We start from the raw sequence: 25,846 nt of genomic DNA, 5'->3' as shown, positions 1-25,846 counted from the left end.
TGTAGCATCAGAGCACTTTCCAGTCGCACATTAACCAACTTGACTAGAGCTGGGTAGATGATGGATTTTTTGGTTTGCTGGCAATCCAAAAAAATCATTTCACATCACACTGAAAGACAACATTTTTTGATACACAAGTCTTCTTGTGGCCAACTTCACTGGCAAAGAAAATTGTACCAGTACTGATGGCTAGAACCCAAATCAAAGTCAGTTTCCAACCAAGCTCCACTAACCACATGCAAGCAGAAAAAGGTGACTAGAGAAAGAAGGCCCTTTCAATGCCAAGAACATTTTTGGTGAATCAAAAAGTAAAAAAAAAAAAAAAAGTAAGTTTTGGGTTGAATGAAATTTTAGTTGTTTTGATTAAATGACAAAAGTTGCTCAATTAACAAAATAATATTAAAGTCAGTTTCCAAACAAAAAGTTGTTTTGAACTGGGGAAAAACAACATTTTGCTTTGAAATTTTCAAAATTAAATGCTTTTTTCTTGGAATTTTTTTTTTTTTAAAACAAACAATTTGGCAAAATCGCCACAAATTCACAGTGTTCTGTAGTCACCGTGTCTGCATTTTTTGGCTGAGAAAAGATTCAGTCCAACAAATGCACCCAGTTTTAGATGACTCACATCCGTACAAGCTTACAGATGGGAGGGATAGCTCAGTGGTTTGAGCACTGGCCTGCTAAACCCAGGGTTGAGAGTTCAATCCTTGAGGGGGCCACTTAGGGATCAGGGGCAAAATCAGTACTTGGTCCTGCTAGTGAAGGGAGGGGGCTGGACTCAATGACCTTTCAGGGTCCCTTCCAGTTCTATGAGATAGGATATCTCCATTAATTTAATTTAAATTTAACACAGTGTATGGCCCAGCTGCACTAACCCCCCCCCCCCCCCCCCCCCAAATTTAACAGTTAGAACCATATAGCTACCACCTAGACTAACACCTTTAGATTCGTGGAGGATAACATATTGTGGTCAAGGCAATATAGTTTATATAGCTAAGATACCCTTACCTCCCTCAGAAGACAGAGAGAGAGTGTGTACACAAGCTAAACACACTGCTCTTCTAAGAGCATTTCACCCTACCTACACAACACTGTAACCCTACTGGACTACAATTAGATTTCAATGTGGTTCAGATCTGGTTTAAAGTCAGCATGGATAAGGTTTTTCATAGGTGAGGGCGGTGGAGGGCTTGGACAGTGGAAATTTTATTCTGAGGGTCTGATCCCAAATTAAAATACATCTAAAGCATGTACGTGTTTTTGGGGCTTAAGGAGCGAGGAGGAAAAGCATAGCAAAGGCGTTTAATGTCCAGAAGTCCCTTTTGCTATCACCTATCTAAGCACCTCATCTCTGTAGTATTTAAGCACCTCACCACATTGACGGTATTTATCCTCACAACCCCTGTGGGTAGGTCAGTGCTGTTATCCCCATTTTGCAGACAGGGAACCAAGGCACTGAGAGGCTAAGTGACTTGCCCGGGGTCACGCAGGAAATCTGTGGAAGAACGGGGACCTGAAACCAGGTCCCTCAGTCCTAGGCTAGCACCCTAACACTGGGCCATCCTTTCTCTCATTCAGCTCTGCTGCTTGTCCACTTGCAATACCCCAATGAGGAATTAACAGGCTCTTGGGAAGGTGGACTCCCTTATAGATTTCTCTTAAGTTCACTCTAATTATAATTACAATACAGCTCACCATTGACCCCCCTCCACGATACACAAGTCTTCTTGTGGCCAACTTCACTGGCAAAGAAAATTGTACCAATACTGATGGCTAGAACCCAAATCAAAGTCAGTTTCCAACCCAAGCTCCACTAACCACATGCAAGCAGAAAAAGGTGACTAGAGAAAGAAGGCCCTTTCAATGCCAACAACAATTGCCTACTTAAAAAAAAAGAAAAGACATCTATAATAATGGACCAGCTGTTTAAGCCCTATAGAATCCACAACACCAAACAAAAAGGAACTTAACTAGTCAAAGAACAAGCCCCAGCCACACACACACAAGGAGGCAATGGAGAAGGGCAAGTTTCATTGTGTCCTGACACAGGTGCAGGACCAGAATGGCTGTTCGGCAGAACAAGTGACATTCTTCGGTGAAAAGTTCACTTGAATTCAAGGGCTGCTGGATCAGCTTGCCGCAAAAAGAAATCTCGCACACACCCTCAGCATATGAAAATCTCCCTACGGATCTAGGCTTCGGTATCGAGGAGGGAGTCCCAAATCTGTGGCGGCTTTGCGGAAACTGCTCCTGAACTCGTGTCTGCAGAGAGCGGATGCAGGATTGAGGGCGAGATGCTTGTTGATCAAGAGTTTATTTTTAACAGCCCATGGGAGGAACGAGCAGCGTATCGTAACTGACTGATCATTTAAAAGCAAGGAAGTTTATGAATCCCGGCTGTGTTTTGCAGAGTTTGGGACTATGTTCAAAAAAAAGACTGGAGTGAAACAAGGATGAGGGACCCTGGACAGAGAATTAATCCCCAACACCCTGCGTTTCAGAGACCAAGACATCAATTTAGCATAGTTTGAATTTCTTTTAATTAAAGACACGAGAAACCATTGTACACTGGCAGCCTTCATTTTAACTGCAATGTCATACAATTTTAACTTCAATTAAAAACAAAAATTATCAAATTAGACCAACAAACCAAAACCATGCAACTACTCGAGAACCTCCAGGTGGTTCCATTACTGATCAATTAAATAAAAAAACCTGTTTGGATTTGCATCTCCCCAGGAAGCAATATTATGTCACTGGCCGAGTTTCATATTAATACACCTCTACTCCGATATAACGCGACCTGATACAACACGAATTCGGATATAACGCAGTAAAGCAGCGCTCCGGGGGGGCGGGGCTGCGCACTCCAGCGGATCAAAGCAAGTTCGATATAACGCGTTATAGGTGAAACTGGGTTAAGATTTCTTGGCTCCCAAGGACAGCGTTATATAGGGGTAGAGGTGTATATGTAAGAAATCAGCAACAGTGCCCAGGTTTGGAATAAAAGGACATACACCGAGGACCCGAATGCCATATAATCCTGGCACTTTGTGAGCTTTCATGCAGTTTTTCCAGCACTAACCATTCCTAAATGCATTGTTTTTAGTCAGCCAGCAGACAGGAAGACTACTTTTTTTTGCAGTCAGATCTCTCCTGGTTGTCAGTCAACATGAGCAGAGTTCGCTATACCACTTCCCCACTCGGATAAATCCACAAAGGAGAAGGGAGCAAAAGCAGGGACGGTCTAATCACTTGCCCACTCCAACGCCAAACCCATCAGACGTGCCTGCAGCATGGTACTTCCAGCACTGGCATCCTCCTTGACACCATCCACTCGGCAGCGGGGGCCACAGGGGGACTGAATGAAGTCAGTCTCTTACCAAGTTGGGTGCGTATCTGACACGCAACTGTACGGCAATTTCAGCCTCTGCACTCACTCACTTCTCCGGATTGTCTTCATTCGAAAATCTGGCATATTTAGCATCGCCCGATGGCCACAGACTCAGGGTAGGAATCCAGCATTGCGGCTTCTTCTATGGGTACCACGCACGGGAGGGGTACGAATCAACAGCCTGACCCTCCCATTAGCGGGGAGAGGGGGAAGGTCACTCATTCATTCCGAATTCATTTCACCTTCTAAGTCCAGAGTTGTATGGCGAGCAGGCCAACATTTACTCTGAACACGTTAGGGTCCTACCGTGTGTCAGCTACAACTGACAGGACAGCCTGGGCATTTTAAAACAAAAACAAGCTTCAAGGCAGCAGTTTAATTTGGGGCAGGGGGGACTGGCCCCACACTCAACCAGTTCACATTGGCTCAATGAGGTTTGAAAGCTCAACTGTGCTATCTAGACAGGGAAGCTGGCAAGACAACTGAAAATCCATGATCCCGACCTTAGCTTGGGGAGACTGAGCGTACAAAGCCCATTCAGAGGCTGTCAGGAAAGGGGGTTAAACCCTCTCCCTGAGCTACAGGGGGGACCCCAGATACCACCCCTGAATGCATGGTGCTGTCCTGGTTAGCCGGGTTGGGCCAGTTGCAGGGAATTAATTCTCCTCTCCCTAGGAGCCCTAGTTATGGAGCAGGACCCCACGGTTCTAGCCGTGTACAAACTCAGAACAAAAAGATTGTCCCTGTTCCAATCTAAGTAACCACTTTCCACAATCAAGGACCATTCCTTAGCCACAGTGACAGTGTGTAAGATTTTCAGGGGGAGTAGGTGGTTTAAGAGCCTCAAGGAGAAAAACTTTTTGTAACGACCTCCAACAGCAGCTTCAGGACAGTCCTGTGCTTGTATAATGCCTAGCAAAACGGCGCCTGATCTTGACTGGCCCGTAGGCATTACGGTAACAAACAGGGTTAATAATACTACTTAGCATGCAATAGCCGCCTGCATATTTATGCTCACGCAAGAGTCAGAACATCCTGGGAACGGGAGCAGGCCGTTGAATTCTTTGGATGCCTTTCCCTGTTTTCCTCATTTGCACCTTCGAGTCATATCTCATCTACCCCACACGTCACATCCCTTTATTCCACAAGCACATCTCATGACATCTGCTGGAAAGATCTGGTCCCAATTCCCTTCCTTTGCTCCAGACTAACATCCCATCTGCAGTTTTGTTCTTTGCTGGCGTGATCCAGATTTTTAAGGAAGCCACCAGCGACTGGGGTGTTTTCAACCCCCATAGATTACGTTTTAAAGTTCCCGGGAAAGAGGAAGCTTTTCTCTGGACTGTGACGAACAGATCGAGTCCCAGTCTAGAAGCCAAAAAAAGGGAGCGTGAGCAGAGGTGTGTGGGAAAAGAGACAGATCAAAAGCTGCCCCGTTTTACAGCCAGTCAACGGAGAGGTGACCAGACAAGTCCCATACAATTACGTGATGCCATGGGACTCTCAAGGAGATGGGAAGTGTGCCAAGCCCTCCCAACCAGGCACATTTGCTCTGCTGCTACCAGCCAGACACCTCATTATGGCAAGTCACATGAATATGACATTTAAGCAGACAGGATCATTAAGAAAGCCAAAGGGGTTTTTACTGCCTCAGAGGAAAGCAACGAGATAACTACATCGCGAAGCGCTTATGAGAACCACGGGTCTGCAGTTACATCAAAGATCAGCTAGCTAGATGAAGGCCTCTGTAGCCTCTCTGTTACATAACAATCTAGACAGAGCTAGCACCTGTGGGCAGAGGGAGAACACAGATTCTCTCTTCCCTCCCAAGAGCAAGTGTCTACTGGACACGCACAGATTCCTGAGCGGACAAGCAGATCAGCACAGAAATAATCCCAGCAGTATCGCTCACCTACCGCATAGATGAAATTTTCTGGGAACAGGACGACAGCCCGGTGCAGCCCCTCCCATAGCCTGAGAGGTATCCAGCATCAGTCTCACCTGGGACCAGCAGAGCACTTACTGAGATGCACAGGCAGCACCTGTGCCCCGTACCGTGTAAACGCAGGAGCCGGTCCCCCCGCAGTTGAAGGAGGGGGTAGGAATGGAACAATCTTGTCACAATTACCCTCAGATCACTGACTCCTTGTATTTCAGGGATGATTTTCAACAGCCTGTGGGCTCTACAAAGAGTCCAGTTATACCGGAAAAGGCTTGTTAGCATGGCTGGTTCTCACACGGGCAGATGGCATGTGCCGACAACAACGAGACCTGCTGCCTACCCAAGGTGAGAAGGGATATTTGCGGGGACATGAGAGAAGTGTGTTGTCAGCACAGAGGCTCCAACTTCCCATCCAGGGCGGTGAAGTCGTTCACCTGAGGATACCAGGGAAGTGTGCCGCCCTCAGCTGCACCAGAGGGGGATATTATGGGGCGCTTCCCCCCATGACAATTAGCCACTCTTCACAACAAGGTGAGGAATCGGAGCTTTGGCTGAACATCAAACAAGCCTTGCATTTAAAGGGCAGCCAGGAAGCCAAGAGGCACTTCAAAAAAGAAAGCCACTCTCCCCCATACAGAACGCCATGAGGATATGCAATGCAAAATCAAAGCAGCAATTCACACCTTAATGCCCCAACTGGGCTCATGGCTCGTGCTGCATATCAAAAAACAACCTGAATAACAGAGGAGAGATCTAAAAGAGGAGAGATTTTTACATAGGCAATGGGCAAAGTGCCCTCCAGCAGCCAGAGACACGAGAGCCCAGCAATCTACTCCCCTCTGCAAGGTGAGCTTCAAGAGGATCAGTGGCACGTGCATCAGTTCCCAAAGGGGACAGTAAAGGAGAAAAATTCCTACCAAATCCTTAGAGCAGGGACCCAGTTTCCACAGAAAAGGCCAGCCGAGGGCCCTCATCTTCCTACAAATGCTGATGGATTTGAACAAAGATACACTAAACGGGATGCAAGAGTGAGCAGCAAGGGCTAGAGCGAATTGCAGCCTCGTTAACCGGCTGCTTTGAGACACCGTTTCCAGTCACTTCACCATGGAAGGCAGGACAAGGCTAAAACAGGAGACTGAGCACACCAGGGAAAGCACACAGAGAACCAGTTTAAAGAAAGCTTGGTCCGGACACCCGGTCCAGGAAACATGGCTGCAAGCAGAGCTAATACATAGGAAGACGTGAAAACAACATTTCCCTTCAATGGTTAAAAACACCAGGGGCAGGGGAGAAGCCCTGAGAGGCACCAGTTCACCCAGTGCTCCCCTCTTACAGCTGTCCCCAACAGCATCAAAGGGAGGATATGAGAGGTGCAGATAGATACACGTTACAAGAACTGCTCACTCGAAGACTTGGCCATTCCCAGCCCTTCAAAGAACAATGGGGTGTTGAAGGTAACAGGTAGGCTGTGGAAGAGGCCCCACAACCCCATCAGCAAGGCCCATTCACATGTCCATGGCAGCATGTGCGGGTTGTAATACAGATCGTAATGCAGCTGTGGGAACTTTTGCTCAGACGTTCTCCCAGCTTCTGTCTACAGTCTCAGGACACGGGAAAACACGGGCATCAAACAGGAACATGTTCAAGCCGACGAGGTGGCAAGCACTGGCCAGAGAGACGAAAGAAGGGGTTTCAAGGTAGCAACAGTTCTAACCACACGCGTTATCCTTGCCTAGCCAGGAAGTCCCTTAGCTTCCTCCCCACATAAAACAGAAAATGCAGCACTCTTTCCTCAGAAAGGGCAGGACACTCCTGCCGATTTGGTCCAGCTGCTCCTATTTTCAGAGAGGAATGGAGCAGTCATTCCACCCACTGGACCCTTTGAAGTAAGGGCCACTTAGCCATACTCCCTTGGAAAGACCACCCTCTGACAGACAGCAACGTAAGCCAGTCATCATTCGCGCCTGCCTTTTCCAAGCCCTCTGCTCAAGGTCAGGTTTTCCCTGTTGCACTGGAAGAGAAGAGTCCATTGTAAGTTCCCACAGAGCAAGAGAGAGGGGGGAAGTGCCATCTCTGGAGGAAATTTCATCTGTCTCAGAATGCAGCCCCCCTTTTCCAGAACACCTCAAGACCCATTTGCTCCTATGACATGAGTTTCAGCCCCACAGGAAGAGAGGCAGCAAGGTGGGGAGGCAGGGACTGGACGCGCTCTAACAGGTCTTTCCCCCTGTTAATTGCTGGACCATTGGCCTGGTTTTCAGAGGGCTGAGCACCCAGGCATCCCAGTTAAATCAGCGGGAGCTGTATGTGATCAGCAGCCTAAGGAAAAAAAGAGTCCAAAAGCCTATGATGCTAATATGCTGTTACCCCAGACACAATACACTCAATGGCAGTGTTCTACAGAAAAAACGAATGACCTCCGAACAGAACCATGTTAACCCTTCCACAGCTTCCCCTGGAACATAACATAAGAATGGCCCTACTGGGTCAGGCCAAGGGTCCATCTAGCCTTGAATCCTGTCTTACGACAGTGGCCAGTGCCAGGTGCCCCAGAGCGAATGAACAGAACAGGTGATCAAGTGATCCGTCCCCTGTCGCTCATTCCCAGCTTCTGGCAAACAGAGGCTAGGGACACCATCCCTGCCCATCCTGGCTAATAGCCACTGATGGACCTATCCTCCAGGAACTTATCTAGTTCTTTTTTGAACCCTGTTATGCTCTTGGCCTTCACAACATCCTCTGGCAAGGAGTTCCACAGGTTGACTGTGCGTCGTGTGAAGAAATACTTTTTTGTTTGTTTTAAACCTGTCTAATTTCATTTGGTGACCCCTAGTTCTTGTGTTTTGAGAAGTAGTAAACAACACTTCCTTATCTACTTTCTCGATACCACTCATCATTTTACAGACCTCAATGATATCCCCCCTTAGCCGTCTCTTTTCCAAGCTGAAAAGTCCCAGTCTTATCAATCTCTCCTCATACGGAAGCTGTTCCCTACCCCTAATCATTTCCGTTGCCCTTTTCTGAACCTTTTCCAATTCCAATAGCTGCTGTCTGTGTTCCTAAACCTATATGGCTCCGTCTGGTTTGTTAATGGGTGTCCAGAGAAGCCAACGTGACTTGAGCAGATCTGCTAAGGCCCAATGGATTGATTCCAATGGAAGATAATGGACAACTTTTTCAGCCTCCCAACTCAATCCACTGGGCCCCCTAGCAGATCGGCTCAAGTCACGTTGGCTTCTCTGGAGTGGGAGTGGGATGAGCACTGCAACAGGCTGTCCAATCGAAGACGCCTGCACCCTGAGGCAACGACAGAGTCCCAGGAACTCCATTTGTACCGAGGAGATGGACTGTTTGGCAGAAGAGTTCGACTGACACAGCTGCAAGAGAGATGGGGCAAGGTCTTATGAAAAACTGAGCAAGACCTATCGAAGCTGGGGAGCTCTGTCCCTTCTCGCGTTCCACAACTGAGCAGAATTAGCGCTAATGAGAGAATCTAGAATGCAGTGCGGGGAAGTCTGCTGAACTATTTGATCCATGACCACCGTCCCCGTCGGGACAGTGCATGTCGAGCAAAAATGTAGATCCCTGAATTAGCCCAGTACCCCCAAATCAACATCATGGAGTGTCAAGGTCAAATCCAATACCCAGGATATTTCAAAGCGCCTGTCCCCAACACTAAGAAACCCTGCCTTTACCTAGCACATAATCCCTTCCCGTAGCGCACATCCCCAGGGATCCACACACCAATTTTTTTTCTGATTCTGAAATTGAAGCCAATGTCACTGACGGAGACCTCAAAGCTCCTTCAATACCATCACGCCCCCTGCTGGGAAGACGACGCCTATCAGGACTCGGCCCTGAAAGAATGGGATTTAAAGGGTGTACCGGGAGCTACTCCAGAATGCTCTTTACAGAACCCCAGACGACAACACGGGGCCTGTCTATCTTAAAACTGGACTCTCTGGCTTAGGCCGAGAACCGTTCCTGCCTCCTCCTCACTTGGTAAGGAGGAAGTAATCCAAACCACAGCCAGTGAGCAAAGTTCCGCTGGTCAGTTACTAAGAGAACAGCGATAACTGTCTGAGTAACCGGCTGATTTAACTGACACTCCCCTACCCCCAACCATACACCTAACCTTGTACCATTCGTTCCTGCAAGCAAGATCATTATTGATTCCTGGTGCAGACATAACCGGCCTTGCAGAACATGTTCAAATAGGAACACCGCCCTCTTGTGGCATTCAACAAGCAAACAGCACGGTTGTTCACTGCAGTTCTACCGACAATTCCCTTGTCTCACAAGGAGCAAAATCCAAAGAACACAGAAAGCACCTTACCTTAGCCCCTTGCTCGTCCACTGAATTACTACCTGCCAGCAAAACAGAAGAGGAAGAAGACATCAGTCGCTTTATTGGCCAACACTGTGCAACATGAACAGTTACAAACAGGTCCCAGAACCCACGTGTACACCCGGGCACATTAAAAATTTGAAGGCCTCAAGCCAACAAACAGATCTCTGCAGAGAAACTTCCCCAGCCCGAGAAGTTGTGGCACAAGATGTCCCCGCCTCCCCACTTTGTTCAGATCAAAAAGCACCCAATGCAAATCAACGATGCAGTTATTCCATCTATTTGTGTGAGACTTTGTGCAATAAGTAGAGTATTACGTGAAGGTAGTGATCACGAAGGACTCCATGTTGACAGCTCTGGAAACAGAAGACTGGATTATAAACAGACTGCAATAGTATAGACTGTCTCACTAATGGGTCTCAGTTCTGTGCCAGAGATATCAATGCTAAGTTTCCAGAAAAACGTTTTTAAAATTGCCATTAAAATACAAACATCCCTTAAAAAAAAAAACCAGCAGTCTTGGTACTATGTTGGGATATCAACAAACCTCCTTCCCGGCTAAACTGACTGGCCAGATACCTTTTGCATGAAGGTCGGATACTACAGTGATGGGTGTCATGTAAGTATCTAGGCAGACCAAGGAAGGGAGGTCTAGTGGATTAAATTGCAGGGTCTTTGGGCTAAGGACCATACCTATGTGTGTTTGTACAGCACCTGGAACAATAATGCCTAGCTTTATTTAGTGCTTTTAGATCTCAAAGTAATTTATGTAGCACTCATAAAAAGAATGTCAGGGTTAGATTTCCCATGCTGGGTTCCTTTAAGAACATCTGAAGAAGGGCGGTTTTTTCCCCACGAAAGCTTATGCCCAAATAAATCTGTTAGTCTTTAAGGTGCCACCGGACTCCTTGTTGTCCTTTAAGAACTGACTATCTGATGAGTCTGGGGGTGAACCATTTACAAAGGAGGTCAGGATCATTAGCTCCCCTTCTACAGACGGGGCCCTGATCCTGACTGGGATCTCTGAACACCACGATAATATAAATATTAAATAAAAATGGAGAGAACAGAACTCCTGGGTTCTATTCGTGACCCTGCTACCGACTTGTTGTGTAGCAAGTCACTGGCATGCACCGTAAGCATCTATACAATAGGAATAATGATCCTTCACAGCCGTGCAATGGGGTTGTGAGCTTAGTTTTTGTAAAAGACTTGAAATCCTTGGAAGAAAGGTAATAAAATACAGCCAGTTATTGGGCAGGGGGAAATCAGAAGAGCACTGAGAATAAACACATTTGCTGGCATTTCTATAGAATTGTTAATACAGTTATATCCCAAATGGATTGGAACAGCTTACCAAAAATATAGATAACTGCTATCCCGCTACCAGCTCCCATTAGCCCTGCTATCCGGAGCACCATTTTCTTGGCATAGGCTGTATTTTCCTTCCGTTTCTTCTCCTGCTGCTCATCAGAACTGGAGCCTTTCCCATCTCCTCCCTCTGTTGACTACCCATGGAGGGTGGAAAAGAGAAAAGATTTAAGTTAGCAGGTGTGAAAGTGACAGAAGTCAAGGTTCATAGCTACAGAGAAGAGAGCCACACACAGGCAAATAACTGACTCACTGGTCTCAAAACCTCTAGGGAAAATTTCCACTGGCCTTTCTGTTTAGTACCAGAACGTGATTATAGAACCTTTCACAGAACTCCCCGTCAAAGGAATAAAGAAAGCAATTAACAATCAGAGAAACTAGAGATGGACAGGATCCATTAAATCATCTAGCCAGACATCAGATGAGCAAATTCTTCAGCCTTTACGGTAGAGACCAGTGGTCCCCAATGCGGTGCCCGGGGGCGGGCCCGCCGGGGCATCTATGTGCGCCCGCGTACTGGCCAGCGGACAAGCATCTGCCGAAATGCCGCCGAAAAGCGGCGTCATCAAGAGGCATCGCCACCGAAATGCCTCCGAAAAGCGGCGTCTCCCGGAGGCGTCGCTGCCGAAATGCCGCTGATTTTTGGTGGCAACGCCTCTTGACGTTGCCACTTCTCGGCGGATGCTTGTCCGCTGGCCACGGTCCTCGGTGGCTCGTCGTCCAGCGCCCGCCACCCGGAAAAGGTTGGGGACCACTGGTATAGACGGTCTCCTTCGAAATGTGAAATGACTAAGTCAATATAGTGGAGCCTGCCTGAATATGCAGACAGCCTGAAACAATATCTCTAAAAGGAGCATTAGCTTCATTCATTCAAAGGGAATTCTGAATTCCAATGAGGCAATTCAGTGTCTACAATATTACCTATTTTTATGCTGATCAAGCACACAAGAGGAAGATTTGTGCAATCCACTGAGCATGGCACCTCGTGATGGCGTTGTTAGCGTAAGTACCACCATTTCCCCCCCAATTCTGACCCCACGTCTAGTCCAGCCATCTCAGCCTGGGAAGACTGCTCTCTCCTAAGGTTTCTCTGCATTATTAATGAGGCACAAACACACACTGTCAAATGTTGTGCCAACCAGAGAAAACCCCTGACCCCAAGAAAATAGCATCAGACTTGCAAAATTCTCCTCATCCACTTGCTTGGGGACAGTAAAGTACAAGGCTTTTTCATTAGTGATCAGATGTCATGGCGAAGGGTAGGGCAGAGTGGGGTGTTGTTCTTAGCGTGGTAAGTTTTCATGACAATTTTACAAGACTGCTTTAAAGTTCTGCTACCAGGTACTTTCCCCTTACGTTTTGGAGGGTTAAAATAAACCACTGGGGAAATGTTTGCACCCGAGCCGGAAATCCAAATGCCAAGTCTTAACCAGAATACAATTGTGTTTAGCAACCATTGGAGAGAGCTGAGATATTAAACCCGGAACAACTATAAAAACAGCAATACGTTTACTTTTTACACCCGTGGTTAAAAGCCTAATAGCACTGTAAAGACTCATACCCACTGAAAAGTAGGATGGACGAATAGGACTATCCAAGCAGAAATATGGTCACGAGACCAAGATTAAACACCCAGCTGCCTTTTTGAAAACTACCCCAGGAACTGTACAGCTTCCAAGTGGTCAGGACCTCTGGGCTAGATCGCAACTTCCCTGTACCACCCAGCACTCCCTAGTACCATGTCAGGGCATTGAGGCTGACACAGGCAGATGAGCACATCCCCCATTGAGATACCCACACAGCTCCCTGCAGCCCCCTGGGTTTTTCCTGGTTGCGTCTCCTCCAAACACTGACCAGATCAAACCATGCGAGATGCGACAGGCACACAGTCTGGCACATAAAGCGTGGGTGAGTGAAGGACAGCAAGGGAAGTGCCAGTGCCAAGAGGGAAGATACAGCGACAGAGAGTAAGAATTCTCTCCCACCCCAGGTATACTGGGAATATCCTAATTTCCACAACCTGCTCGTGGGATGTTTTGGGGTCTTGGCGTTAATTCTGGAGCCTAACACATTAGGTTGGGACAGGACATAGCTGACTCTGCGAGGCCTTTCAAGCGACATTTCAGCAGCGCCACCTTGTGACAGACAGGTAGAGGCCCTGATGACCTTTCTGCTGAGGTCATGCCTGCCTCTCAAGGCCAAGTGGTGGCCATTTCTGACAGGATGCCAGACAGGGTCTTGTCCCATCCAATGACAACTCCCCTTTTCCCTAATCCCTCCCCCTTGCCCCCACGCTCCCCAACTCCATCATACCCCATCAAACCCGTCTTTCAATTCCCCATACACCATCCTCCCAACCAATGCAGAACCTCCCTCTCTGCTTTTCCTTCCCCACCTCTTCCCAGCCCCCCTTCCCTTTGGATGGCAACCCCGAGCCTTCCCCTCATATCCCCGACAACCATGCCCTTCCCAGTCCTCAACCTTCCCAAACACCATCCTTCCTGCCCCCACTGACAAGCCCCCCACCCTAATCCCCTCCCAGCCATTTCTGGTCCTGCCCATTAACAAGGCATAGGGAAAGCTCAGTGGTTTGAGCATTGGCCTGCTAAACCCAAGGGTTGTGAGTTCAAGCCTTGAGGGGGCCATTTAGGGATCTGGGGCAAAAGTCTGTCAGGGATGGTACTTGGTCCTGCTGTGAAGGCAGGGGACTGGACTCGATGATCTTTCAAGGTCCCTTCCAGCTCTATGAGATAGGTATATCTCCATATTTAAAAAAAAAAAACACCCCACCTCACCATCCTTCCACCACTCACTGATAACCCCCCCTTCTCTCTCTCCCTCCACCCCATGGTCTCTTCCTTCCCACTGACAATGCCCTCAACCATTTTCTAATGTCCTTCCCCCCACACATACACCCCACCCTTGGTTGTAATAACTCGGCCTACAGATTTACCCCAACACTGAGTTTATCTGTAAAAAGTGAGGGTAAGCTCATAAGACATCACAATAACCTGTAACAACAAATGTTGAAAGGGAAAGGTACGAAAGGGAGACAGAAAGACTGAACTAGTCCAAACAAAAAGGCCAACTGATATAACTCAAGGCTTGTGTTAAGATAATGCCTGGTAAACAAGGCGAGCGCAGAACCAGAAATCAATGAACCAAAGCTGGTGTGTTGGAAACTAGACCTAATTGATGGACAAAATAATGAGGTGATGGGCTATTCCACCCATCGCTCTCTTTGTGGGTCCTTAAGGAAAGACTTTTGGGAGAAAAACTGGCTTCTGGAGTGAGTTTCACCATCATGGCTCCCAGCCCCCACGATCTCCTGGGACCCTGGGCCTTTGTCATCCTGAGCCTAAGAGATGCCCTGATCAGACAGGGCCAGAGAGAGGGACTCAGATGCCACTCCCACCGCTACAGGCTCCTGCTGAATCCCAAACACCATCTGGGACGGAACAGGATCGGACTTTTAACAGCAGCAGCTCCAGCCCATCTCAGCTAAACTTCTTCCAAAGGACAGTTATTACCATCTTCGATACCATCTAAGAAGCTGTCAAACAGCAAGGGGGATTCCTCCTGAAAAACTCTCTCCAGCCAAAGGGACGGGGAACAAGGGATGCTTATTTCATATTTTATGTTTCGAATGCTTGAACTGATTTTCCTTCTTTTCTGTATCTTTTGTAAAAGGTTAGAAGGATTTTTAATGGTGTGTTAGCCATGGGACTACGTAGGCTGAGCTCTCTGCATACCAAACCCCAGATCTTGTTTAATGATACTTAATGATAGACAGTGACTGGGTTACGTTAACACCTTTGACCCCTCTACCCCATCTAAAGTAATACAACACCTCCCTCCCCCACTGACAACCACCAATTCTCCCTTCTTTGGTCCCCACCTTCTCACAATTCACACCCCATCCCTTCCCATCAATGACAAATCACCCCCTGGTCTCCCCCCAACTCCATCCATCCTCCCTCTCAGCCCATTTACAATCCACCCAACCCCTCCCTTACTTCCCCCCAGCCCCATTCCTTCTCCAATTCCACCCCCCAACTGCTCACTGATATCCCCCTCACACCTCCTTTCTTCCCCCATTCACAGCCTCATTCCTCCTGTTCCCCCGCCCAGCATACCATCCTCCTCCCCACCCATCTCTAGTCCCCACCCATGGACAAACCCCCAGTGCTGGATCTGATCTGTCCCTCACCCTACCCTTCCCCTCCCTCCTGAGTGCCGCCCCACCACCAACACACACACCCTACTTTTCTTATCACACCATCTCCCCCACACAAACACCCCATCCTCCTCCCATCGACAACTGCACCTCTCCCACCAACAGCACTTAAACTCCCCCACAATCAACCACCCCTTCTCCTTTCTCCCCACCCACCATCCTCCCCTCATCAACAATCCTACTCCCCCTTCCATCCTCCCTCTTTCCCTGCAATGAAGGCTACCCACCCCTCACTGCTCCTCCCTCTACCCTCCTTCTCCTTCCCCAATAACAATTCCCACCCCCTCTCTAGTCTCTCCTCCCTCCTCTCAATCCCTCTCTGGTCCCTCCCCACACATACTCTTTTCCTCCCCCACTAATAACCTCCCCCCCACGACTTCGTCTCCTCCTCCCCACACACCATCACCACTGATAACCTCCACACGTACTCCCTCCCCCATGACAACCTCCCTCCCCACACACCATCCCCCAATCCCCCATGAGAACCCCCCAATCCCTCTCGGCCCCTGACTTCAACTCCATTCCTTCCTGTCCCCCCTCCCCACACATCATCCCCCACTCCATGACACCCCCACCCTTCCCCCTCCATACCTCCCACACCATTCCCCAACACCTCCACCCTTCTCCCTCCATCCCTCCCCCTCACACCCCATCCCTCAATCCCCACACACCCCATCCCCCAACCTCCCCCACACACCTCCACCTTTCCCCCCAGCCCTTCCCCACCCCTCCCCCCCACACATCTCCACCCTGCCCCCCAGCACTCCACACATACTCCCTCCCCCATGACAACCTCCCTCCCCGCACACCATCCCCCAAACCCCCATAATAACCCTGCCAGCCCTTGCTCCCTCCTCCCCACACATCATCCCCCACTCCATGACACCCCCACCCTTCCCCCTCCATCCCTCCCACACACACCGTCCCCCAACACCTCCATCCCCCAACCTTCCCCCATCCCTCCCCCCACACACCTCCATACCTCCCCCCAGCCCTTCCCCCACAACACCCCCACCCTTCCCCCTCCATATCTCCCCCCAGCCCTTCCCCCACAACACCCCCACCCTTCCCCCTCCATACCTCCCCCCAGCCCTTCCCCCACAACACCCCCACCCTTCCCCCTCCATACCTCCCCCCAGCCCTTCCCCCACAACACCCCCACCCTTCCCCCTTCCCATCCCTCCCTCCACACACCCCCACCCTTCTCCCCCCATCCCTCCCACACACACCGTCCCCCAACACCTCCATCCCCCAACCTTCCCCCATCCCATCCCTCCCCCCACACCCCTCCACCCTTCCCCCCAGCCCTTCCCCACCCCTCCCACAACACCCCCCTTCTCCCCAGCCCTTCCCCACCCCTCCCACCTTCCCCCTCCATACCTCCCCCCAGCCCTTCCCCCACAACACCCCCACCCTGCCCCCTTCCCATCCCTCCCCCCACACACCTCCACCCTTCCCCCCAGCCCTTCCCCACCCCTCCCACAACACCCCCACCCTTCCCCCTCCATACCTCCCCCCAGCCCTTCCCCCACAACACCCCCACCCTTCCCCCTCCATACCTCCCCCCAGCCCTTCCCCCACAACACCCCCACCCTCCCCCTTCCCATCCCTCCCTCCACACACCCCCACCCTTCTCCCCCCATCCCTCCCACACACACCGTCCCCCAACCCCCACCCCCAAAACACCCCCCCACACACACTCCATCCCCCCCATAGCAGCCCCCCCCTCACCTGCTGGTGCTGCTTGTCCTGCAGCAGCGCCTCGGGCAGCCCCACCCCCCCGCCCTGCTGCGGGGCCCCCGCGCTGAGGGCCCGGCCCGGGGCCGCCCGGAGCCGCCGGCAGCAGCCGCCCCTGAGCGCGCGGGCCCCGCACGCCGCCGCCACCGCCACCACCAGCCCGCGAGCCGCCGCCGCCATCTTCCTCCTCCCCCAGAGCGCAGCGCGCAGGGGCGCGGCGCCGCCTCCCGCCCAATCAGAGCGCGCCGAGCCCAGGCCGCCAATCCACGCGCGAGGCGGGGGGAGGAGGCGGCCGGTGAGATTGAAAAGTAGCGGGGGCGCTCAGCCAATCAGAGGAAACATAAGTGAAGGCAACGCCCACACCGCGACCGTCGACCAATCAGACATCGGGGCGGCATTGAGCTCGCCTACCTTGGCTGGGCAGACCAATCGCAAGCGACAGGCCCCGAGAGAGACAGGCAGGCCAATGACAAACCAAAGGAGGCGGAGCTAAGAGGGCAGATCCAACCAATCACAAAACACCGCCCGCCCGCCCTGCGAAGGGAGGCGGGGCCGCTGCCGCCCCAGCCAATCAGAGCGGGGAAGGGGAGGGGAGAGAAGAACGGAAGGCGGCGAAGGTCAAACGAGGCACTTGGGCTACTGCTGCCCTTCGCGCTGTGTGAAGCTGCAAGGAAGGGGTGTGCCGAGGGGGGTTGGACGGAGGGAGTTGGAGAGGAGGGAGGGGGATGGGGCAATGGAGGGAGGAGGTGGAGGGGGTGGAGAGGAGGAGGGGGGTTGGGGCAATGGAGGGAGAAGGGAGGTTGGGGAGGGGATTTAGGGAGGTGGGGGTGGAGGGGGATAGAGGGAGGATGGGGATTTGAGGGAGGGGGGTTGGAGGGGGAAGGGAGGAGAGGGAGATGGAGGTTGGGGGGAAGGGAGGTTGGGGCAATGGAGGGAGGTTGGGGGGGTGGAGAGGAGGAGGGGGGTTGGGGAGGTGGATGGGGTTGGGGCAATGGAGGGGGGGATTTGGAGGGGGAAGGGGCTTGGGGAGGTGGATGGGGTTGGAGCAATGGAGGGAGGATGTGGAGGGGGGTTGGAAGGAGGAGGGGGAAGGGAGGTTGGGGAGGGGATTTGGGGAGGTGGGGGTGGAGGGGGATAGAGGGAGGATGGGGATTTGAGGGAGGGGGGTTGGAGGGGGAAGGGAGGAGAGGGAGATGGAGGTTGGGGGGAAGGGAGGTTGGGGCAATGGAGGGAGGTTGGGGGGGTGGAGAGGAGGAGGGGGGTTGGGGAGGTGGATGGGGTTGGGGCAATGGAGGGGGGAGGTGGATAGGGAATTAGTGGGGCAGTGGAGTGGGAGGCAGTTGGGAGGGATAGGAGGGGGAGGGAAGGAAAGAGGCGTGGGGGATAAGAGGGAGTGAGGGGCTGATGGGGAGACTAGAAGGTAACAGAGGAGGAGCAGTGTGGTATCAACCTTTTCCCACCGCCCAGCATGGCACTGATCTTTCCCGGGTCCCACTAGCACTTCAGCTCTGGCCCTTGCATACTAACTCTTCCTCCCCACTTTTTCCACAGAGGCTCCTCTGGCGCACTCCTAGCAGCTGGGCACAGGCCAAGGCTCCTGGATTTTTGATGCTACGGAATTGGAGCGTTCTCTAGAATTAAAACCTTTGGCCCACTTCAGTGCAAAGGATGGGGGGTGGGGGGTGGGGGACTTCCTCACCTATGACAGTCTGAAGCTGCCATTCTGTGAGCTGTGGAACACTCCATTCTTCTCACGGCCGTGTTCACTCTGAAGCCTAGTGATGGTGCTTTAAGGATCATTTTCACAAGCTGTGGCCACATGCACTTACATGCCAAATATGTGCTCCTGTTGTAAACAGCCTGTTGATCAAGGAGACTGTACAGTCCAAACTTTGCAACCACAGCCTGAACACATTTAAATTATCCTGCTCACCCACTGAATTGACCGTGGAGGAAATAACATTCCTCACGTCATGTTATAAGTGGTTCAGGAGAGTTGACTAGACCCTCTCCCAAAGCTGCCCAATCCAAGCCCAGGTGTGGCTTCACTGTAGGACTGGGTGAAGTGATCCCTCAACAGTTTGTATTTCAGACAGAAACAAGGGATGGCAGAGTACCTGAAATGACTTGAAAGGCTTGACTACATTGCAAATTGATGTCAGCTCTTCAAGGAAAACAAAAGCAAGAGCAATAAAATTTTCTACAAACCTCTGCTGTTACGGTTTTTAACAATATTCAACAAAACTCACTGCAGCCGGCAGGCAGAGGGGCGAGGCAACAGTTTATCACAGCTTTTTCCTTTATTCAAATTGATAAAATAACCCGACAGAGGAAGTATCCCTGTCTGATACTCTTTGGTGAAGGGAGAAAATTCTTTCAAAGGAAGACTGCCTTAGGTCTGTAGCCTCCAAATTAGGGTTAATGTGTTCATAATGTGAGACCATCCACAAAACCTTTCCCTTTGAAAAAATAATACTCAGTGAAAAACAAAATCTTTCCTCTGTGGTGCATGTAACCCATCTTCTTCAGAACAAGGAGCAATGGTCTCAAGTTGCAGTGGGGGAGGTTTAGGTTGGATATTAGGAAACACTATTTCACTAGGAGGGTGGTGAAGCACTGGAATGGGTTCCCTAGGGAGGGGGTGGAATCTCCATCCTTAGAGGTTTTTAAGGCCCGGCTTGACAATGCCGTGGCTGGGGTGATTTAGTCGGGGTTGGACTAGATGACCTCCTGAGGTCTAATCTTCTATGATTGTATTACAGCTTTGGGCTGGTGCATATGAACCAGAAAACGAAAATGAGAAACACGTTAGACACAAGAGTGAAAGTGACCCAGTCTGTTATCGCTGGCCAACTTGGGGGGGAAATGTAAAAATGGTGCTGAGGTGGCCAACTCCACACCAGCTAATTTCGCCCATGGGTCAGCAGACAGCCAGCAGCTGTTTCAAGGACATTCAGTTACTGGGACTGGATTTAGAGCAGTGCTTTAGACATGAAAGAAAAAGTCAGGGGAATTGAGTCTCTAGTCACTTTATCGGTCTGATTTTTTTAATTGCCAAGAGCCTGCTCCTCCTCTCCATTTGCCACAGCCTTGCTTCAGTCGCTAATGGAAGTTTGTCCGAACAGTGCTGCTCTGCTCACCTAGAATGGGAATGGCGGGGTAGAAGGGACCTCAAGAGGGCACCGAGCCCAGCCCCGAGTGGAGGCAGTAGCAAGTAAACCTAGACCAGGCCTGACGGGTGTTTGTCAAACCTGTTCTGAAAAACCTCCAGTGACGGGGATCCCACAACCTCCTTTAGACGCCTGTTCCAGAGCTTCACTCCCCTGAGAGTTAGAAAATTTGTCCTAATCTCTCACCTCAATCTCCCTCGCTGGAGATTAAACCCATTGCTCCTTGTCCTACCTACAGAGGACCTGGAGAACAATTCATCACCATCCTCTTTAGAACAGCCCTTAGCATAGTTGAAGACAGTTATCAGGTCCCCCGCAAGTCGTCTTTTCTCAAGACTTTAAACATGCCCCTTTTTTTTAAACCTTTCCTCACAGGTCAGGTCAAACTGTTGATCATTTGCTCTCCTCTGGATTCTCTCCGCTTTATCCAACTCTTTCCTAGAGTGCGGCACCCAGAATTGGACACCGCACTCCAGCTGAGGCCTCACCATGTAGAGCAGGGGGTCCATTACCTCCCACGTCTTACATACGACACTTCTGTTCATACACCCCAGAATATCAGCCTTTTTCACAACCGCATCCCATTGCTGACTCCTTCATGTGATCCGCTATAACCCCCAGATCCTTTTCAGCAGTACGACCTCCTTGCCAGTTATTCCCCATTTGGCATTTGAATTTTCCTTTCTAAGTGACATACGTTGCATACGTCTTTATTGAATTTCATCTTGTTGATTTCAGACCAATTCGTCAAGGTTGTTTTGAACTCTAATCCTGCCCTCCAAAGTGTTTGCAACCCCTCCCAGCTTGGTGTCACCTGTAAATTTGGTAAGTATACTCTCCACTTCATTATCCACATCGTTAATGAAAATATTGAATAGTGCCAGCCCCAGGACTGACCCAAGCAGGACCCCACTACATACACTCCCTGAATTTGACAAACCACTGATAACTACTCTGAGTACAGCCTTCCAAGCAGTTGTGCACCCACCTTATAATAATCTCATCTAGACCACATTTGCTTATGAGAATGTCATGGGGGACTGTGTCAAAAGCCTTCATCAAATCAAGCATCTACAGTTTCCCCTCCTACCCCATCCACTAGGCCAATAACCCTATCAAAGAAGAAAATAAGGTTGGCTTGGCATGATTTACTCTTAAAGCCATGCTAGCTGTTCCTTATCATAGACTATCAGGGTTGGAAGGGACCTCAGGAGGTCATCTAGTCCAACTCCCTGCTCAAAGCAGGACCAATCCCCAGATTTTTGCCCCAGATCCCTAAATGGCCCTCTCAAGGATTGAACTCACAACCCTGGTTTAGCAGGCCAATGCTCAAACCACTGAGCTATCCCTCCCCCCATTATCCTCTAGGTGCTTACAAACGGATTAAACAACAATCGGTTCCAATATCTTTCCAGGGATCAAAGATAGGCTGACTGGTCTGCAAACTCCCTGGGTCCTCTTTGTTCCCCTTATTAAAGATAGGTACCACGTCTGCCCTTCTCCAGGCCCCTGGAACCTCAACTCCTCCAGGAATTCTTGAAGATCGTTGCTAATGGTTCTGAGACTGACCCTAAGGAACTAACAAGCAATTTCATCAGGCCCTCCCGACTTGCATATGTCGAACTTAACTGGCTAAAGAATATGTAGGTCTTTCCCGATTTTGGCTTGCGTTCCTTCCCCTGGTCTCTCTGGCCGTTTTAAGATTTCCCGGTGTTTATTTCATAGGATAATAGAAGGCAAAAGGAAAAAAAAAGTGACGCTCAGACAAGGTCAAGCTGTTCCATTCCGTCCGGCAGGCTGCATTGGAGCCATTCCTATGAGGGTGGCCTAGGGTCCAGGCAGCCCACTGCAGCCGGTGATACAGACCAAGCACACGCGGGGGGCATGGGCCAGATGGATTTTATTGAAACGCAGGCCCAGCAAGTGGTTTCCTTTTTCAAGAGGAAGGAGATGAAGCGCGTTTAGTGCTACGGGACCTACCCCTGCCCTCCCCACCCGTGCGCACACACTGTTTTTCCTACTCCAGTCCCAATTTACTCATGAGACATAACTGCAGCATTACAAATAAAAACAAAACAACCACCAGCTGTTCTGGAGGAAAAAAGAAAAGCAGCAACCCCCCCCCCCCACCCCCCGAACTCTGTACAAGGACACGTTGAACCAGGCTCTGGTCCACTGCTAAAAAGGCCCCGGCCCTAAGGCTCCAGCAGCTTGCCCAGGAACCGCAAGTTGAGGATCTTGAGCTGCTCCTCCAAGTCCATGCGGACGATGCCGTCCTCTCCGTCGATGCTCAAGAGGACGCCCGTCGCCTCCCGGTCCTCCCCCAGGATCACCTTCACCTGGAGAAAGCAAGCACAGGAGCTTGAGGGACAAGGGGATTATGCTTCTGCTAGATTCGATGGAGGAAGTCAGAACGGATTGTGTCTGCTGTGAGGTAAGAGGGGCATGGCTTGGAAACGGGACTGGCTGCACAGGGTGAGTATGTGACTATCTAGGATCTTTATCTGGCTGCCCCTAAGTGTATTTATCTTTCCAATCCCCTGGGACATAGGGCAGCGCTTTAGTCTCCAGGGGTAGAAAATGCTAAAAGAAAGCTAGCTATTATTATTATCCCCATTGTACAGATGGAGAAAACTGAGGCCCAGACAGTCAAAGTGATTTGCCCAAGTAAAAACTGAACCCAGCTCTCCAGAATCCCAGACTAGCCTTCTAACCACTGGACCATCCTTCCTCTCTAGGCATACGAACAACCCACCGCACCACACGTATTACTCAGTACAATCCTGATAGGCTAAAGGCTGGTGGAGATAAGTGAAGCGTTCAGATAAGCAAGGGAGCCAGTCGGGTAGCTCAGGGTTGGAGGAGACCCTAAGAACAGACAGCAAGGTGGTCTCAGAGAAAGCAGGCAGTCTCCATTTCCGTGTCTAGTTTTTTAGACTGGAAGCTCTTCAGGACAGGGCTGGTCTCTTGCTCCGTGTCTGGGCAGCGCCTGGCACGATGGGCACTCAGTCTCAGTCGGAACATTAATATTCATGATCTCTGCAGCTTGGAAAGACCGGCTGCATCAGAACGAAGTTTGACCATCACACCTATTAAACCTGGCCATTCTGAGTACATGCTAGAACTTTAAAAAGCAACAGAGGGTCCTGTGGCACCTTTGAGACTAACAGAAGTATTGGGAGCATAAGCTTTCGTGGGTAAGAACCTCACTTCTTCAGATGCAAGTAATGGAAATCTCCAGAGGCAGGTATATATCAGTGTGGAGATAACGAGGTTAGTTCAATCAGGGAGGGTGAGGTGCTCTGCTAGCAGTTGAGGTGTGAACACCAAGGGAGGAGAAACTGTTTCTGTAGTTGGATAGCCATTCACAGTCTTTGTTTAATCCTGATCTGATGGTGTCAAATTTGCAAATGAACTGGAGCTCAGCAGTTTCTCTTTGGAGTCTGGTCCTGCAACCAGCAACCACGCACCGCACCATAACAACTCTAACTCAGGAACCAACCCATGCAACAAACCTCGATGCCAACTCTGCCCACATATCTACACCAGCAACACCATCACTGGACCCAACCAGATCAGCTACAACATCACCGGCTCATTCACCTGCACGTCCACCAATGTTATACATGCCATCATATGCCAGCAATGCCCCTCTGCTATGTACAGTGGCCAAACTGGACAGTCACTACGCAAGAGGATAAATGGACACAAGTCAGATATCAGGAACGGCAATATACAAAAACCTGTAGGAGAACACTTCAACCTCCCTGGCCACACAATAGCAGATGTAAAGGTAGCCATCTTACAGCAAAAAAACTTCAGGACCAGACTCCAAAGAGAAACTGCTGAGCTCCAGTTCATTTGCAAATTTGACACCATCAGATCAAGATTAAACAAAGACTGTGAATGGCTATCCAACTACAGAAGCAGTTTCTCCTCCCTTGGTGTTCACACCTCAACTGCTAGCAGAGCACCTCACCCTCCCTGATTGAACTAACCTCGTTATCTCCACACTGATATATACCTGCCTCTGGAGATTTCCATTACTTGCATCTGAAGAAGTGAGGTTCTTACCCACGAAAGCTTATGCTCCCAGTACTTCTGTTAGTCTCAAAGGTGCCACAGGACCCTCTGTTGCTTTTTACAGATTCAGACTCACACGGCTACTCCTCTGATACTTGCTAGAACTTTAACTCCCTATTCGTCGCGATGGGGGGCCCAGACGAGCGTAACTGGCAAGGGAACTGTTCTTTCTTTCTGGTGGTGCCCACAGCATGCCAGGCATTCCCAAGCAGAGAAGACAGCTTGGTTCCAGCCCCACGGAGCTCACAGTCTAAAAACTTCTCCATGGATGATTATATTGCAGGAGCACCTAGAAGCCGCAGACATGGACCCATTGTGCCAGGCCCTGTACAGACAGAATAAAACCTCCTGGGTGACCTTGGGAAATTCATTCTCCCCCACACCCTCCTGTGCCTCAGTTTCTCCATCGGGAAAACTGGCACGATGACTCTGACCTCCTTTGTAAAGCGCTTTGAGGTCTGCTGATGGAAAGCGCTAGGTAAGAGCAAGGGATGATTGTTATAACTGCTTGAATGGGGACTATTTTCGTGGGACATATTGCAACTAACTGAGGGACAATTCCCTCCCCTTGTACTCCTAACAATCTAGGTCCAGGGCTACTGCCTGCTTGGTTTGTACAGCAGCACAATGGGCCCCCACGGCTGGCCCACAGGCAGTACCGCACCAACCAGGAACAAATTACTCTTAATCAAGACCCAACACAGATCTACAGAACCAGGTTCTATGTAGGACAGTATAATCCAACTACCGGAGAGGCTAGAGATGCGATTTGATCCGAGCGGCCAGACAGATGGGTTGGCGTTAACGTACCTTATTGTTTTTGGTCGGTATGACGGGCTCCAGGTGCTCACTCGAAATGCTGACCACCTTCTCGCTGTCCTTCAGGTAGACTGAACACATTCCGCCCTGATGGGAGAAGACAGCCTGGTCAGGCGCCAACACCAAGCCAAAGGGCTTCAGAGGCCACGTGCTCTTTCAAGCCCGTTTGCAGAGCACGCCTGAGCTCAAACACAAAGCCGAGAATTCATCTCTTCCTACCCCAGGATGCGAACCCTCTGGAATTCCAGGAAGGTTCCAACGGATCCCCAAGAAACGCTGTTCCCCCCTCAATAGCCACTTAAGGTACCTCCCCGCTGCAAGCGCAGGTCTGATTGCAGCATGGGTGGGCTTTGATCTAGCTCATGCAAGTAAATAAACAGCTGCGTACGCACATCAGCACAGTATTCAGCAAGGGGTATCCCCCCAAGTACATGCCCAAGCGGCTAGCACGTCGATACTGCTGTTATCCGGCACACAGGCGTGCCGCAGAAAGGTGAACACAAGAGCCTTCTCCTCTGCGGCTTGTGGTGTCAATGGCCTTCGCGTGCGCACTTGCTGCTAACCGAGTGTGTTCTTACAACTCAACTTCCTCCCTTAACTTTTCCCTCCCCCCCCTTGCAACTGGACGCATTTGGTTATTCACCGCACCACGTGTTGGTCCCACTGTTCTCTATGTCCCTCGCTCCTATGTGCTATCCTGCACAATTCAAACCTGTTCACACCTGGCATCCCAAGCCTCTGTTTG

At 50.3% G+C, this 25,846-nt stretch overlaps 2 protein-coding genes and 1 long non-coding RNA gene across 7 annotated transcripts in view; 1 reads left to right on the top strand and 2 right to left on the bottom strand.

The window, feature by feature from the left end:
• Positions 1-17,224, bottom strand: part of TIMM50 (translocase of inner mitochondrial membrane 50) — a 47,158-nt gene extending 29,934 nt beyond the window's left edge. The window contains exons 1-3 of the mRNA XM_065571169.1: positions 17,024-17,224; positions 11,042-11,192; positions 9,673-9,704 (exon numbers count right to left, since the gene is read on the bottom strand). Coding sequence (XP_065427241.1) covers positions 9,673-9,704; positions 11,042-11,192; positions 17,024-17,209 — 369 coding nt within the window. The 5' untranslated portion in view covers positions 17,210-17,224. The remainder of the gene's footprint in view (positions 1-9,672; positions 9,705-11,041; positions 11,193-17,023) is intronic.
• Positions 17,225-17,636: 412 nt separating this feature from the next.
• LOC135976269 (uncharacterized) lies at positions 17,637-25,097 on the top strand. 3 transcript variants are annotated; one of them, XR_010593433.1, is made up of 3 exons: positions 17,637-17,706; positions 18,581-22,633; positions 23,659-25,097. It is a non-coding gene; the product is annotated as an uncharacterized LOC135976269 (long non-coding RNA). The 3 variants fall into 3 exon arrangements; XR_010593431.1 differs by lacking the exon at positions 17,637-17,706 and having other exon boundaries at positions 18,404-21,024; positions 21,705-22,633; XR_010593432.1 differs by lacking the exon at positions 17,637-17,706 and having other exon boundaries at positions 18,408-21,024; positions 21,925-22,633.
• SUPT5H (SPT5 homolog, DSIF elongation factor subunit) overlaps positions 22,083-25,846 on the bottom strand; it is a 28,876-nt gene continuing 25,112 nt past the window's right edge. For all 3 annotated transcript variants that reach the window (XM_042844916.2, XM_005293151.5, XM_065571168.1), the window contains 2 exons: positions 25,093-25,188; positions 22,083-22,538 (listed from right to left, as the gene is read on the bottom strand). In XM_042844916.2, coding sequence (XP_042700850.1) covers positions 22,395-22,538; positions 25,093-25,188 — 240 coding nt within the window. In that variant the 3' untranslated portion in view covers positions 22,083-22,394. The remainder of the gene's footprint in view (positions 22,539-25,092; positions 25,189-25,846) is intronic.

Source organism: Chrysemys picta, chromosome 17, assembly GCF_011386835.1.
Source record: "Chrysemys picta bellii isolate R12L10 chromosome 17, ASM1138683v2, whole genome shotgun sequence".
Classification (NCBI taxonomy): Eukaryota; Metazoa; Chordata; order Testudines; family Emydidae; genus Chrysemys; species Chrysemys picta.
Note: the sequence above shows the minus strand (reverse complement) of the source record. Positions and strands in the feature narration are given on the sequence as shown.